Raw genomic sequence first — 17,020 nt, 5'->3', positions numbered from 1 at the left:
CGTGAGCTACAGCTCACTTCATCGGATGCATTCAGTGGAAAATACAGTGGGGAGATTTATATACACAGAGAAGATGAAACAATGGGTGTTACCGTACACACTGTAACGAGAGTGATCACTTAAGGTGAGCTATTACCATCGGGGGGGGGGGGGGGGGGGGGGGGGGCTTTTGTAGTGATAATCAAGGTGGGCCATTTCCAGCAGTTGACAAGAACATCTGAGGAACAGTGGGGGGTGGGAGGGGAATAAACAAGGGGAAATATTTTACTTTGTGTAATCACCCACCCACTCCCAGTCTCTATTCCAGCCTAAGTTAATTGTATCCAGTTTGCAAATTAATTCCAATTCAGCAGTCTCTCCTTGGAGTCTGTTTTTGAAGTTTTTTTGTTGAAGAATTGCAACTTTTAGGTCTGTAATTGAGTGACCAAAGAGATTGACGTTTCTCCGACTGGTTTTTGAATGTTCTAATTCTTGACGTCTGATTTGTGTCCATTTATTCTTTTACGTAGAGACTGTCCAGTTTGGCCAATGTACATGGCAGAGGGACATTGCTGGCACATGAGGCATATATCACATTGGTAGATGTGCAGGTGAACGAGCCTCTGATAGTGTGACTGATGTGATTAGGCTCTATGATGGTGTCCCCTGAATAGATATGTGGACACGGTTGGCAACGGGCTTTGTTGCAAGGATGGGTTCCTGGGTTAATGGTTCTGTTGTGTGGTGTGTGGCTGCTGGTGAGTATTTGCTCTCCTGCTGGTAATAGCTCACCTTAAGTGATCACTCTCGTTACAGTGTGTACGGTAACACCCATTGTTTCATGTTCTCTATGTATATACATCTCTCCACTGTATTTTCCACTGAATGCATCCGATGAAGTGAGCTGTAGCTCACGAAAGCTTATGCTCAAATAAATTTGTGAGTCTCTAAGGTGCCACAAGTACTCCTTTTCTTTTTGCAGATACAGACTAACACGGCTGCTACTCTGAAACCTGTCAGTTTAAAGAACAGCTCTGTCTGAGCTTGAAAGTTTGTCTCTCTCACCAACAGAAGTTGGTCTAGTAAAAGATATTATCTCATCCGCCTTGTCTTTCTAGGTTTAAAAAAAAAAGTTTCAGACAAGCTGCTGCTGCTTTAGAAAAAAAGAGGGAGTCCCTTTAAAGTGTGGTGTTGTGAAACCAATCAGCATTGTTGTAGGCCATGAAAAACCAAAAAGTGTCAGTGACTGGAAAGGGATTGTAAACCCTGTTTATTATCTTTATCTATCATGTCCATCATAAGGGTCTGATTTTGCAAATAGACATGCTTGTGAGTAACTTCATTCACGTGGGTAAACCTGTGTAGGTGAATGGGGCTATTTGCATGAGTCTAAGTACTCACGGATGCACATGAACAAATAGGATCAGGTGTGGAGGTCATTATCGGAGTGGGGGCTTAATTCCCTCCCCCCCAGTGCTCTCTCATTATACTTACTGTGCTTTACTGTCTCCTCTGAACCTCTTTAAAAAATGAAGAGAGAAAGCTTTAATGTATTTTAAAACTAATGTTCAGTTTTTCACTGATGCCAAGAAATAGCTGAGATAACTAGCCTTGGGGTGTTGGATGAGTTAAATGTCAAGTTGTACATCTTGGTGGTATACTGCTCCTTTAACAAATAATTAGGATTTTACAGTGTGAGTGGAAGTTTGAGGTAAATGCATGAAATTCTTCTTAAAAAGACATGGCTCCATCAGCTGTTTTCAAGTGTCTTTCCTTTAGCCAGGAGGCGAACAAATCACTATCTCTGTTAGTAATGACACCCTTGTATTATATAGGGTCTGATCCTGCTACCATTGAAGTCAGTGACAAAATTCCCATTGGCTTCCATGCTGGAGGATCAAGACCATAGTCCTTTTATTCCCCCCGATCCTAGTGGTGTATAAAGGTGAGCAAGTGTTAGCATGCACATGAAGAAACTGAGCAGCAGAGAGGACAAGTGACTTGCCAGTGGTCATATAGTCAGTCTTTGGCACAAATGAGTCATGTGACTCTTGGTCTGTACTCTGACCTTTAGAGTTGCTTCCCCCTGCATATAGAAAGGTTGCTGGGGGAGTCTTGCATTTTGCTCTGAAAAATGAGTACACCTACTCTGGAAGGCCAAGGCCAAGATGTTGGGCTGGTTTAACTATGGCTGGAAAAGCAACATTGTCTAGTGGACTGGACGTGGAACTAAAATCCAAGAATGGCTGAGTTCTAATCCAAGTTCTGACGCTCAGCTGCTCTGTCTTTAGTGACTTGCCTAAAGTTCTCAAAAATGCTGAACTTTCATGACTCCAACTGAGGTCAGTGGATGATATGGCATTGTGGTGCTCGCTTAAAGCAGGCCCAAGGTTTTACAAATTGGGCAGCCAAAGTCATTGGTCACTTCTGAAAATTTGGGCTTTAATCCCTCTACCTTAGTTTTCTCCTCCTCTGGAAAGAATTAATTCCCCTCCTTCCAAGAGTGAGGTTAGGATTAATTAATCCATATAGTGGTTTGATATAAAATAGTAATTATGTACTATGTATTTAACATCAGTAAATCAGTTTGTAAAGCACATAATAATGTTAGTTAATAGTCCTTTAGATGTAATTGGTACCTGTAATTTAGAAGGTGCTATGATCTAGTGACTAGCAAAAAGGGATTTAGAATCAGGAGGATCCTGTGTTTTAATCTGGAGTGACCCAGTGAATCATTCCCACCAGGAAAAAAGGTAAACATCAGGAGTTAATTCAAAACCAGATACATAATTTGAGTTTTGGTGAGTATACCAATTACAAAAAGTCTATCGCCTACTTAAACTAAATTCTGAGTTGCTATTTTAATAATTTAATAAATATGAGGCTAAGAAGAATTACATTCAGTTGTGACCTAGGCCAATTCAAAATATCACTTGTAAATAATACAGTCTAACTTCAACAAGCTTTGGATTTTTGCACATATGCAGACAGTGTTTCGATTCTTCCTGATCATCACCCAAATTGTTTTCAACATACAAAATATCAGCATATTTACAGGCATTTTGGAAATAGTTTAATATTGGACTGATACTCTAAAATTGTGTGTCTATCACAGTTCTTGCAGAGTCACGTTTTCTAAACTTCTGTAACATTTAAAAAAGATTTAAAATTGTATGTTTGTCAAAATGTACTAATTGTATTAGTACAAGAATAAGAATTTGGAGGATATTCATGGTTTGTATTGTCACCTGAGAAATTCCAGTATCTCCTACAATTCCAGGTTTCACTGATCATGTCATAGATGGAGAGACTATTTTTGTCTTTCAATCCTGATGTTGTAAATATTCAGTGAAAACCCAGTGAACCACTTCTGATGCACCTGCTCAGAGAAGGTGTTCTGTATAGCCACCATGACTCTGCCAGACAAATCCTGGTTGAACTTGTAAAGATTCTTTCCCTTGCAGGGAGTTGGGTGAGGAAGCTTTGTTTACTGTATAAAATGGGAGGTCATAAATTAACTTTAGCTTGAGTTCATCTGTGGGCTAATTAAAGTCTCACACTTGCCCCAAGCAATTTTGTTTAGATGCTTTAGCGAACTGAGCTGTAAAATTAACCAAGGGGAAAACATCACTGTAAAGCAGTTGCTGCATCTGAGCTTTCCTGGGTAAATACAATGCAAGGAGAGAAGAAAGCTGTATTATTTTCACATGTCACAGAGGCAGTTCTAAATCAGTTATCAGCTAAATGTAACTGTTTTTCTGTTTTTTCTTTTTCTTTTTTAGTAATTATGGGAGGACCCTTGGAAAATCATTACAGGCTAAAGCAGTTCCACTTTCACTGGGGAGCCATAAATGAATGGGGTTCAGAGCACATGGTTGACAGCAAAGTCTTCCCAGCCGAGGTACGGGGAGGAATGCTGAACAGTACTCCTATCTGATATTTGCACAAGGAGGAGGCTGGAACTCAGTGATTCCAGCCCTAATCCTGCCTAGAAAGCTAGTACTGAGCTGTGGTCAATGTACAGAACTGCTGCTTACCAGTAACTGTCCGTCCTAGTTAGTAGCAAAGTTCAGCCATTGTCCCATTAATAAGCTGAGAGCTGCCATACATTCCAGAAAAGCACGTGGTCCTAAAATTGGTTGTTGGCTACTTGAATGAAAATTCCAGTAACACTTTTTTTCTGGTACATGGCACTCTTTGAATGCAGACAATGAAAGCCACAGAATGAGCGCTTGGCATGCAACAAAATGTCACTGCTGTTACTGTCCATGCTGCTTTGGATGGCAGGACTGTGTCTCTGCCCAAATTGTGTTACTCTCATTTAGGGGAAAGGGTAGAAGAGAAAATAGAGGGGATGAGACGAAGACCTGGTCTACACTAGAAAAGCTATACCGATTTAACTATGATGGTTGAGAATGATATTTTTGAACCGACGGTTATACTGTTATGAACTCTGTTGTGGATGTAGTTATACTTGTGTAAGGGTGCTTTACACTGGTAGAGCTTATTTTGCTTCTCAGACTGGAATAAACTATAACTAAGGCTGCAAATTTGTCATGGAGGTCACGGAAGTCACGGATTCATCTGGCATGTAAGCTGCTCCCAGCTACTTGCAAGCGAATGACACTAGCCAATATCTCCAGTCCCAGAAACAACCCTAGGAACCTCCATCCTGCAGTGTCCAATTATGCCCACTGGACACTGCAAGCTTATATAAGTTCATCAATTTAACAAAGAAAATGATATGTAGGAGGAGTCTCTGACACACTGCAAACCAAATGCACTGCTTCAGGTAGAATAAACAAACCGATTTATTAACTATAAAGGTAGATTTAAGTGATTATAGGTCAAAGCATAACAAGTCAGATTTGGTCAAATGAAATAAAAGCATTCTAAGCTGATCTTAACACTTTCAATGTCCTTACAAACTTAGATGCTTCTCACCACAGGCTGGCTAGCTGCTCTTCAGCCAGGTTCTCCCCTTTGATCAGTGGTTCAGTCGCTTTAAGCCTTGAGGATACATTTTCAGCCTCATAACTAAATACATTAAATTATAACATAACTGTAACAATAATTTAACAACCATGCTCAGTGCATTATGAGCCTTCCGAAGACACCCAACATGACAAACTTTCCATTGGATAGCACACAATCATTTTATAAAGATGAACATGGGTGTGTAGGGTGTTCCCCAGAGGTACAGAGCGTCACAGGGAGTAGTAAGGATCCTTCAGGAGATCATGGGTTAGTGGGGAAGGGATAATTGTATTGAATGTTCTTGTTCGGAAGGGCCTGAACCAGCCTCTGGGCATGGTGTCAGTCGTTCCTGGGCTGAGTGAACAGGCCAGCAGCCTACAAACTGGTGTAAACGCCATTCTTATACTAGTATAACTGGATCCACCATGTGGGAGGGGAGATGTTTTAACTATATCAGCATAGTTCAAGCAGTACTACTTTCTAGTCTAGACAAGCCTTAAGATTAGAACAGGAGGACTTGTGACACCTTAGAGACTAACCAATTTATTTGAGCATGAGCTTTTGTGAGCTACAATCCGATGAAGTGAGCTGTAGCTCACGAAAGCTTATGCTCAAATAAATTGGTTAGTCTCTAAGATGCCACAAGTTCTCCTTTTCTTTTTGCGAATACAGGCTAACACGGCTGCTACTCTGAAATTTAAGATTAGAGAGCAGTGAATAAAGGAGGTGGGACTAGGGGAGAAAATACCCATTGGGCTCAGAGAGGAAAGTGTGACTTATGTGAAAATAATTTTCTTTTTATTCAACGAAAATGGAGATGGACTTGAAAATGGTTCTTTCCTCCTCTTTCTTCCCCCCCAGTTGATGATGCCATAGTGGGGTCTGCTTATTTGTTTGGTAATTTGAGATTTATTAAAAACTAGACTATGAATAAGATGTCAAATTAACCTCCATGTAGAGAGTTAGCACAAGACTTAAGTTCCTTATTGAGAAGGCTTACGTGGCACTTTAAAGTTGTGCAGATAGGTCTTGTGCTGGGCTAGCTCTTCGGCTGGGGTGGATTTAACCTTAGGAGAGCTGTCTGTTCTATATCTCTCATCTCTTTCTTATAATGAGAGAAATTTTCCATTTGATTTTTAAAGGCACAAAGGGGAGCTAGGTGCCTAATGCAGCTAACTTCCTTCTGCACCTTTGAATAACAGTCTTGTAATCTGTCACCCACAAACCAAATCAGTCTTCTGTGAAATGCAAAGTATGGGGCTGAGGTTAGTTCTTTTTTTTAAAAAAAGCAGCTAAAGAAACAAATACTAGTTTCAAGTATATTTTTTGTTTCCCATTGTGTGGCTTTTGATTTTTAAGGTAGCTGCTATACATCTCAAATTGTCAAGGGTCAAATGTAGGACAAAGACCAGGACAAACTGCATTTGTTTTGATTCTGTTTGTCTGTCTGGTGTATGTGTGTGAAATTGTCATTCACTTGTATTTCAGCTACATTTAGTACACTGGAATCCTGTCAAGTCCACAAGCTTTGAAGAAGCTATCATGGAGAATAATGGTTTGGTTGTCATAGGAGTATTTTTGAAGGTAAACTGTTACTGCATCTGTAGTGATGCATTTTATATATAATTTTAAAAAATTAAAACAGATAAATATATATACTTTTTTTTATTAAACTTCTTGTGGTGGGTATTTCTGTAATGTGTTCTTGATGACTTACACATTTATATCTGTGTAATGCAGCTGGGAGCTCATCATGCAGGACTACAGAAGTTAGTAGATGCGTTACCAGCAGTTAAACACAAGGTAATACATATTTTTTAATTAAATGTTTAAATATTCCACTGCATCTCACTATCCTTATTGTTAGTGAGTTTATCAACATACAGAATATTTTGATAGTATCAAGGCATTAATAAACTCTTTATTACTGTCATTGATGTGTGTGGGTTGGGGACTGGACTGAGGTTAGGGCATTTTGAAACTACAGGGAAAGTTGTTGGATTCAAGTAGAGAAAATCACTAACCTTTCAGATTTTATGTGATCGCTTTCTAATCTGCCTGAATCAAGAAAAGCATGTAGACTGTATCTTTCCAGAAGGGCATGACACATGCTTAGTATTTTCCTTACCTGAAGGCTGAGGACCTCTGATACAAAGCCAAACTACTAAAAAATGTTCACATGGTAACTAAAAGCCAATTTTTTCAGAGAATCACTCAGTGCTGTAAAGAGAGACAGTCAGTGGTTACTGTCTGTGATATTAGATTTTCTGGTATCCATTATTTTTCTCCTGTGTACATTTGTTAATCAAAGCCTACAGTCAGGATTTCTTATCTGAACATAACTTTGAAGTCTCTGCAGCCCCTACTTTCGCAGTCAGGAAGCTGATATTAAGGGTGATTTTATTAAGCGGGTGTGTTTCCAGTGGGGTCCTGCAAGGATTGGTTCTTGGCTCTGTGCTGTTTACGCATTTTATCAGTGACCTCTTTGATTCCCTGATATAGTGCAGTGATTCAGTGTAGTATGTTGCTAGCTGTGCCTTTCCAGCTCGCAGTGTCAACACTGAAAGTTTTCCAGTCCCTCTTGCAAATGTCCTTGAACCTGAGCCTACGTTGACCCATGCCTGACCTGCCTCCTAGAGTACTGAAAATATATCAACCCAATGACTTGCAATCACTCTTAGAACATAAGAACGGCCATACTGGGTCAGACCAAAGGTCCATCTAGCCCAGTATCCTGTCTTCCAACAGTGGCAAATGCCAGGTGCCCCAGAGGGAATGAACAGAACAGGTAATCATCAAGTGATCCATCCCCTGTTGCCCACTCCCAGCTTCTGGCAAACAGAGGCTAGGGACACCATCCCTGCCCATCCTGGCTAATGGCCATCGGCCATCGATGGACCTATCCTCCATGAATTTAGCTAGTTCTTTTTTTACCCCTCTTATAGTCTTGGCTTTCACAACATCCTCTGGCAAGGAGTTCCACAGGTTAACTGTGCATTGTGTGAAGAAATACTTCCTTTTGTTTGTTTTAAACCTACGGTCTATTAATTTCATTTGGTGACCCCCAGTTCTTGTATTATGAGAAGGAGTAAATAACATTTCCTTATGTACTTCCTCCACACCAGTCTTGATTTTATAGACCTCTATCGTATGCCCCCTGAGGCATCTCTTTTCCAAGCTGAAAAGTCACAGTCTTATTAATCTCTCCTCATCTCTTCCTGTAATAGACCCTCTAAGAGAGAATTTTCTCCAGAGAAAAAAAATATTTATATATATATTTTATGCCATGAAAGCCCCTCTAAATAAATGTTGACCAAGCGTGCTCAGAGAGAACTTCCAGTGCATTGAAAAGAACATTCTACAGAATGCTCAACTCTGAGTGTATACACATTCAGCATATAAAACTGAAATAATCTTGGGCCGACATTTTTTAAAATAGGTATTTATTTTTAGGTTCCCAAGTAAGTGGCCTGATTTCCAAAAGACTGAGCATTCTGCTCCTGTGATTGAAGTCAAAGCACACTCAGGACTTTTGAAAGTGGACTTAAGTGCTATACTTTTTTTTTACGGTTGCTCAATAATAATATTGACAGCATTTAATCAATAATAACAAATTGTATTGTTCCTAATCTTATCACTGTTTAGATTTTTCAAATATATCCTCTAGGTTTTTTTTCAGAAGTTAAAATATTTAATACATGAATTTTCTTGGATTCTAGGATGCAATTGTTGAGTTTGATGTCTTTGACCCCTCCTGTTTGGTGCCATCATGCCCAGATTATTGGACCTATGATGGATCTTTGACCACTCCACCACTTACTGAATCTGTCACCTGGATTATTAAGAAGACACCAATAGAAGTTGATCAAAATCAGGTATTTATCATGCTAATAGTTTGCTTTTTAATAAAGATAGTTTATTGCCTGCTGGGATAGAGGGGGAAATAAACACTCCACAGAAAGAGAAGTTACTTACCAGTAAGGCGGGGGTCATAGAGATTGCCACCTGGCCCAAGGTCTGTCTAGTCTAGTAACCTGTATCTGACAGGGACCAGCATCAGATGCTTCAGAGTAAGGTATAAGAACCTCACAGTAGCAGATGTGGGATAATCTGCCCCATAAAGAGGTCTCATCCTGACCTAAGAAATTGGCTTAAGCATGACGTTTAATAGCTCTTCAAAATTTTTTGATAGTGTTAACTATCCAGAGAAATGTCTAATTCTTTTACGAGTCTTGCTAAGTTCTTGCCCTCAGTGTCTTCCTGTGGCAGTGAGCGTTGCCGATACATGCTCATGGAATCCAGGCACTTGTATTATAAACTTCCAGAATCCTCTACAGAGCACTGGGGATACACACCCTTGCTTCCCTTCCCCTTGTGCAAGGTTCCAAGGATATATTTAAAAAAAAAGGGGGAGAGTCCCTAATTGCTTTTTGGTTTCTTCTGACTGCTGAAGGTGCAGTGAGCTCAAAGCTTATCAGCTTTTTTTAATGCCCTTTGAGGGATTGTTTTGTTAATAGTTGGTTAGAGCGACAGTCTTGGGGAAAAAAAAAAAAAAAAAAGGGTGCCCGCAAGTGGACTATTTACAAGCCACCTCAAATAGGAACTTGGCAGTTTTAGGTTGATATTTATACTTAGTGCTCTAACATTCATCCAGTTCTTGTCACTGTGTATTACCTGCTGCTGTTAGTTGTAATGCCTCAAGTTGCCAGTTTAATACTGCTCTTTGGCATGAAATAGAGGTGGAGAAGTTCCAAACTGGCAGGAGAGGCACAGAGATTAGGAGCAGCAAGAGGCTAAAATTACAATTTTCGCTGGCACTCTTCAGTATTCTCCACCCATCCAAGCAAACATGCATCAAGAATGGCCAAATTATTTTGGCATTAAAGTGTTTGCAGAAAGAACGAGGAGTACTTGTGGCACCTTAGAGACTAACAAATTTATTTGAGCATAAGCTTTCGTGGGCTAAAGCCCTCTTCATCAGATAGATGCATGCAGTGGAAAATACAGTAGGAAGATGTATATGTGTGTGTGTGTGTATATATATATATATATATATTTTTACACACACAGAGAACATGAAAAAATGGGGGTTGCCATGCCAACTCTTAACAAGACCAATTGATTAAGATGAGCTATTATCAGCAGGAGAAAAAAAACTTTTGTAGTGATAATGAGGATGACCCATTGCAAACAGTTGACAAGAAGGTGTGAGTAACAGTTTGTTCGTCTGTAAGGTGCCACAAATACTCCTCGTTCTTTCTGCTGATACAGACTAACACGGCTACCACTCTGAATTAAAGTGATTTGTTTCAGATCTAGGAAAAATGGGAAAATGTGCCATTTGAATGACACATGATCTGACCTGACAATTCCTCCTAGTTTAGGAGGCACTGAAGGCAAATTCATTCATTTTCACCAAGTTATTGAGGGTTTTACAATGACACATGGCAAGACTGTCAGTTCCCAATACAAACTCCGTGGGAAGTTAATGTCCAACAATAAATTCAGAAATTCCAAATTGTCAAGAATAGGAGTATACATGGGCATATGGCTCTATGTTACACAAAGGGGAATGCAAGAGTTACAGAGTGACTTGAAAGGAAGAGAAAGGTATAACAGAGCAAAGAAGAAAACTTTAATTTGAGGTGTAGTGTGTTCCCTTTTTCAATTCAGACTCTTCTGTATTGTCTCTTCCCTTTCGCTCCCTAAAAATCCCATCCTTTATGACAGAGAACAGGACACTAATTCCCTTATGGGCTTAAAGAAACTACTAAAAACGTCATCTGCTGGATGCCTGGGTTTTGAGAGCTAGCAGCAACACATGTGACTTACTGTTTCCCATGCATCAACATGTGTGTTTCTGAATTAGGAGAACAGAAGTTGCAGGCAGGATGTAATCTAAGAAGGCTGAAGTACAGAAAGATTTATATAAAGGTGGTGCATATCCAACCCAGGAATACACAGGACTCGTTGCTGTTTTGTGATTGGCAAGAAATAAAAAGTGAATAAAGATGTAGTTCACCTGAAGATGACAGATGATTGGCAGTTCATATCTTGTACTGATATAGTTGAGAACATGTTCTTTACCAGCAGGTGGTGAAGATATGCTGCAAGTTAATGCCCAGACCCCTCCGTACCTGAGTTTAGTGTGAGCTCTGATAGTTTCCAAACCTGAGTGATCCTGTATTCCTTTTACTCCGGTTGTTCTTCTGACTGCTAAGTCACTCATTCACCATTTTTCATTCCCAGCTTGAGGAGTTTCGAATGCTGCTCTTTACCTCAGCTGGGCAGGAAGAAAAGAGGATGGTAGACAACTTCCGCCCGCTTCAGCCGCTGATGAATCGGACCGTCCGTTCATCCTTCCGAAACCACCACCTATTGAACATTGAAACAAGACCCAGCGAACATGCCCACCAACGTAGCCCATAGGGTAGCCTAAAAAGAGACAGTACATGTTACACTATCTAAAAGTTAGTAACAGACACTTTATTTTTAAAAATTCTGTATGTAGTGTGTGTATATGCTATAGAATTTCATGGTCAGTCATTGAAGGGATTTGAGATTTACTGGTTGGCATTTCACCTTCAGTGGGTCAGCTTTTCTGTAGCAGTACATACTTATTTTTTACCAAACTTCTAAAGCAAGTAGCAATAACTCATAGCATGTATCGGGTTATTTTCAGAATTTAAAGCAAAATAAGGGAGTGGGGTTTCACCACCCTATCCCATGTCATGGTTAGTTTGTATCTCATGAAATGCTTTTGCTTAAAGACTTCTGTTCAAACTAATAACCCCAACAGAGCAACACTAGCAGACTGGGGGCACAAAAAGAAGTCTCTCATAGATAACAGATCATGTCCATTGTAGGATTACTTTGTGGGAGGAGGGTAAAACCGTGTTCTATAGGCAAAAAGAAAATGGATACACTTCGTAAAGATTGAAAACAGTTTCTTGAGTAACGTGGTGCTGATCCTAAAGTATGGTCCAGATGGCCTTTTTTTATCTACCTCTGCTAGCCATAGTTTTCTCTGTATTCATCATGTTTCACTTACTTTGTATATTTTACTTTGTTTAATGTCCATCATGTGGGTGAAATTTGTGTACAAATGGATAACACTTTATTTCTGATGGAAACTAAGTCTGTCTTTAGACCTTAGAAGTTATATGGAGTAGATTTGTTTAAGTCATTTTGGAAAACAAATGAGAAATCTTGACCTTAGCTAGTAAATGGGAAAGACTCCAATAACTGAGGTCACTCGGTGTGAGTGAGATCAGTACATTAGCCCTTCAATGCTAAATTTTGAGCCTTATGACAGAGTTTCAGGTTTGCATATTTGATTCGAAAACACTTTGGGGTGGGGTGGAGGGGTGGGAGGCTCTGTTTATTTTGAGTGTGGGCTTTTGCCTCGTTAATTTGAGTGCCTTAGTGTTGTCCTTGCTTCCTTCATTAACCCTCCCTCTAGCTGATGGCCTTTTTGTCTTGAGAATAAAATTTCCCCATCTGCCTTAAAGTGTGGGTCTATTCTAAAATGCAAGTGTGTGTAAATGGCTCTTCTCGTTTCCTAGATCTGCTGTCCTGTGTGTAGTCAGATCCGATCTGCGCACTGAAGCGTTTTCACATCTGTTAGCCCTTCAGAGCCCCCACAGCTTGGTGGGATTGAGCTGGATTCCATTCCTTCTTGTGCATCATCAACAGCATGGTTTATTAACTTTCAGTCACCTGTAACTGAAAACAGTGGCTGGCACAGATGTCACTGAGGGCATCATCTAAATATTATGGGGCTGAAAGGAGTAACTGATGCCATAATTTGGTCTGTAGAACAACTTATATGCATGATTATGCGTGAGAATGAAAGATCCCAGTGTGACTCTTGGAGACGAGGTGAAGTTTGCTGCATTCACAGCTAGGAAAAGTGAGACAAGGTGGATGAGGTAATATCTTTTATTGGACCGGCTTCTGTTGGTGAGAGAAACACGCTTTCGAGCTACGAGAACTGCTCGTCAGGTCTGGGAAAGGTACTCACAGTGTAGCTTGAAAGCGTGTCTCTTTGACTAACAGAAGTTGGTCCAATAAAAGATATTCCCTCATCCACCTTGTCTCTCTCGTGTCCTAGGACCAACACTGCTAGAACAACAGTGCAAACAAGCTAGGAAAAGCATCGTTTTGCTCTTTAAACTGAGCATGCTTGGCCTGGATTCATTGAAAGTGATCATGAAGCTCAGCAATGCCATTCCTACAACTACTTTTCAGAGTGGAACCACATTGAAGATGACAGTAACTTTGAATCAGTCATTTAAAGGTATCTTTTATGCCTTCCCTGATCACGGCCACTCTCCCAGTAAGGGAGTGATATTTAAACTGTTAAAAATTGCCAGCTACGGTATTCTGTAATCTTACTGCTGCTGCCTTTACATTTAAAGGCTAATGATGACTAGGATTCTATAAGTAAATAAATCTTAAGAACATAAGATCGGCCATCCTGGGTCAGACTAAAGGTCCATCTAGCCCAGTAGCCTGTCATCTGGCAGTGGCCAATGCCAGGTGCCCCAGAGGGAATGAACAGAATAGGTAACCTCAAATGATCCATTCCCTGTCTCCCATTCCCAGCTTCTGGCAAACAGAGGCTGGGGACACCATCCCTGCCCATCCAGGCTAACAGCCATTGATGGACCTATCCTCCATGAATTTATCTTATTTGAATGTATCTTAAATTAATCTAAAATATTCACATGGGTATAATGGAGAGAAGTGATTGTAAAATGGTTACTTCTGGTAGAAAAACGGAGTGAATATTAGTTTGAAATAAGTCAGAACTCCACAATCACCTCTCTAAGTTACTTTTCTGACTAGTTACTGGTTTAAATTTTTTTTTTTTAAGTCACTGGCAGTGGAATGGATTTTGCAGGTTTTAGATAATTTCATACCCAGGATTTAAGCATTTTAGCTTTCTTGATGAGTTATTAGCAAGTTCTTGTTCTCTTTTGATTTGCAAAGATTATTTCACTAGTTGATACAGCTTTCATAATATACATAGATGCAAAATACATTTTGTTCTTCGGGGTCTATCGTAAACGTGCACACATGCCAGCTATGCAGATGATAAGCTGCAGTCAGGGGGTACTTTTCAGTTAGATAGTCTATGCTCTGATGAGGGTAAAATATCTGGAAGCAGATTTCAATATTAAAGACTCTTGTTATATTTTCTTAGCACAATAAACAAGTTTTTTACAGGGATTTTTCTGTTACAGTTTCACAACTACTTGTGTCTGCATCTGTGTTTACATGTTCATATGGTTTTGTGTGTCTGTGGCAAAGAAAGAATATATATTTAAATTATAGGGTAAATTGTCCCATGTTCATACAATTAGTAGAAGCTTGACTTTTATTTTTTACATGTATGGTGATTATATCAGCCTTGCAAAATTGTGTTCACCCAGGAAGAGTTGTTCTTTCAGGAGCAGCAAGAGGGACATCAGCCTTTCCCCTCATTTCTCCAGCATCATGGTAAAAAGCAAATGATTTGATGTGTTAGCTAATAGTGTGTAATTACATTTCATGATGACTTTGCAAGGCTGCATTAAGTCTGACAGATGTCCACATAGTTATCTTAAGGCTTAACTTACTTTAGATGGCACAGTGTAAAGGGGTGTGAATATATAATTCTGTTCTGACTTGTATGATGACCATTTTAGTTATTTAATACAGCTGTAATTAAAAGTTTCCGCATTTTTTGGAAATGTGCAGCTTATACCCCTGGGAACTGGTGGAAGAGGGGACTTCTGTGGCACTAATTTACTGCAGGGTAAAGATGACCTTGGAGTTAGTGGTATTAAGATAGGGAAGGCTGAAATGAGGATTGTAACTGCAGGGCAGTACCTGTCCAGTCTTACTGTCAAACTTGTGCGCAGTAACATGGCAAACTCAGCACAGGGAGTATTATTGTGAGTTAAATATCACTCTGATAAAAACCTAGCTGTTTGGTGGCTTCATAATGTTAGAATGACTGTATTTGCAACAAAATATTTGCTACATTCCAGAATTCTCAGAGCACTATTCAGTGTGTGATTAACTTATCTTATACTTGAGCTGCATTGTTTTTGACCTCAAGTCTTGGCGAAGAGAATTCTTCTTGCCTTGAAATGCATACCTATATGGGAGATTAAATTGATCTCTCAAAAGTCTGCTTGCTACCAGAGTACTGGAATTTCATTATTCATGTTAAGGGACCTTTTTTTTCCTGGTAATCCTAGGTGTTGATAATGTAACTAACATTGTAGTGGTTTTCCTTATTTAATATTCATATTTGCTGTCAAGTTTGAAAGCCTTCATTTTTAACCTTATGTTCCTCATTATCTGTACTTATTTTCTTGGCAGTTATTGCACTGTGAATTTTAACATATGTATGAGTATATCCTATGCTCATAATTATTATTTACTTATTGAATCATCTGGTAACATGGAATATTTTAGGCTTGTTTTATTCTCCTGGGATAAATGCATTTATTCTTAGTTACCTGATATAAAGAAGTTCTTAGCTGCTGTATTTTTTGAAAATATTCAACTAGTGCATATATACACAATAAAATAGTACAAGAGAATCTGCGTGTGTATTTGTGTAACTAAGGTTTTTTTCAGTTCTGCAAAACTTCTTTCAATAAAATAATGTAATTGCTCCCTAACAATGAACTGGTTCATCATGTGTAGAGCGTAAGCAGATGTCAAACATTTTGTGATCTGTGAAGCTGTGAAAGACACTACTGAACTGTATTGCAATTGGAATTCTGAAACAATGAACTTGGCTGTGTAGAAGCAGTACTGACTGAAGAATATTTAATGGTTCATTGTCCTCTTGAGCCGTGTGAAAGGAGGACTGTACATTTTGAATATCCATTTACTCTTCTATTTCATTCATCAGTTAGTATTAGATATCACCTAAAGAAACTGTCAGCTAAGTTCCTTTTTTAATATTGCATATTTGTTAACACTGAACATACTTAAGTATTATTGCTATAGCTCATAATTTCCTGACCTTCACATTTTGTGTTTTGCAGTTCTTTATATGCAGTGGTGTGTAGACTTGTCGGTCCCAGGATATTAGAGAGACCATGAGGGTGAGATGATATCTTGTATTGGACCAACTTCTGTTGGTGAGAGACCCAAGCTTTCGAGCTGACACAGAGCTCTTCTTCACGTGTGACAGATTTACTCCCAGTATCACAGCTAAATACAGGGTGGAACAGATTGTTTAGTATAAGTAAAAAGAAAAGGAGTACTTGTGGCACCTTAGAGACTAACAAGTTTATTGGTGTAAGTAGTTAACACACATTTCAAAGGACCATTGAAAGTGAAGTGCCCTATTAACTCCTCTCCAGCCAGAAAAGAGAAAAAAAATTGGGGGGGGGGAGTTTGTTATACACCATAAATCCAGTGTGTCTGTTCAGTCCATGATTTTTAGTGTCTAGCAGAATTATGAATTTAAACTCCCCGGCTCATCTTTTGAAGGTGTTGTGCAGGTTTCCTTTGATGATGAGGATGGAGAGGTCAGGTATAGAGTGTTTGCTTTAGGAAAAGTGTTCACCCAAAGGTGACAATATTCTTGTCTTTGAACTCACACAGGAAAGTGATCATTCGAGAGCATAGTGTTTGTCTCGTTTCACCCACATAGAGGCTATTGAATGAGGTACCCCACATGTTGTGATTGGCATGTGTAGGAACCATGGATCTTGAAAGGTGTGTACTGTGGAGTGTTGATCACTGTAGCAGTGAAGATATGTTTTAAAGTTTCACATCTGTTGTTCTGGCAGGATGTGGTGGTGCTTCGAAATGGAGTGTCATGGTCTGTGGGGAGCTTGCTTTGGATGATGAGCATGGCGAGGTTGGGGGATTGTGTAAAGCCCAGAAGGAGGGGGCTCAGGAAAGATTTTTCTGGTTGGAATCCCCATCGAGTATGGGTTGTAATTGTTTGACATAGCCTATATGAGCTCCAGTGTTGGGTGGTAGGTGACAACTAGGGCTGTGCAATCAGGGGATTTTATTTATGTATTGAAGCAAGTTCTCTCAGGAT

General features: G+C 39.6%; 1 protein-coding gene across 6 annotated transcripts in view; it reads left to right on the top strand.

The window, feature by feature from the left end:
- CA5A (carbonic anhydrase 5A) overlaps positions 1-15,554 on the top strand; it is a 38,450-nt gene extending 22,896 nt beyond the window's left edge. For 4 of the 6 annotated variants that reach the window (XM_048870891.2, XM_048870890.2, XM_075118460.1 and 1 more), the window contains 5 exons: positions 3,762-3,880; positions 6,445-6,540; positions 6,697-6,759; positions 8,676-8,831; positions 11,206-15,554. In XM_048870891.2, coding sequence (XP_048726848.1) covers positions 3,762-3,880; positions 6,445-6,540; positions 6,697-6,759; positions 8,676-8,831; positions 11,206-11,385 — 614 coding nt within the window. In that variant the 3' untranslated portion in view covers positions 11,386-15,554. Of the gene's footprint in view, positions 1-3,761; positions 3,881-6,444; positions 6,541-6,696; positions 6,760-8,675; positions 8,832-11,205 lie in introns of those variants that run through there. The other 2 variants (XR_012664605.1, XR_012664604.1) reach the window with 1 other exon arrangement.
- The last annotated feature ends 1,466 nt before the right edge of the window (positions 15,555-17,020 follow it).

The sequence above is a fragment of the Caretta caretta genome, chromosome 12 (assembly GCF_965140235.1).
Source record: "Caretta caretta isolate rCarCar2 chromosome 12, rCarCar1.hap1, whole genome shotgun sequence".
NCBI lineage: Eukaryota > Metazoa > Chordata > Testudines > Cheloniidae > Caretta > Caretta caretta.
Note: the sequence above shows the minus strand (reverse complement) of the source record. Positions and strands in the feature narration are given on the sequence as shown.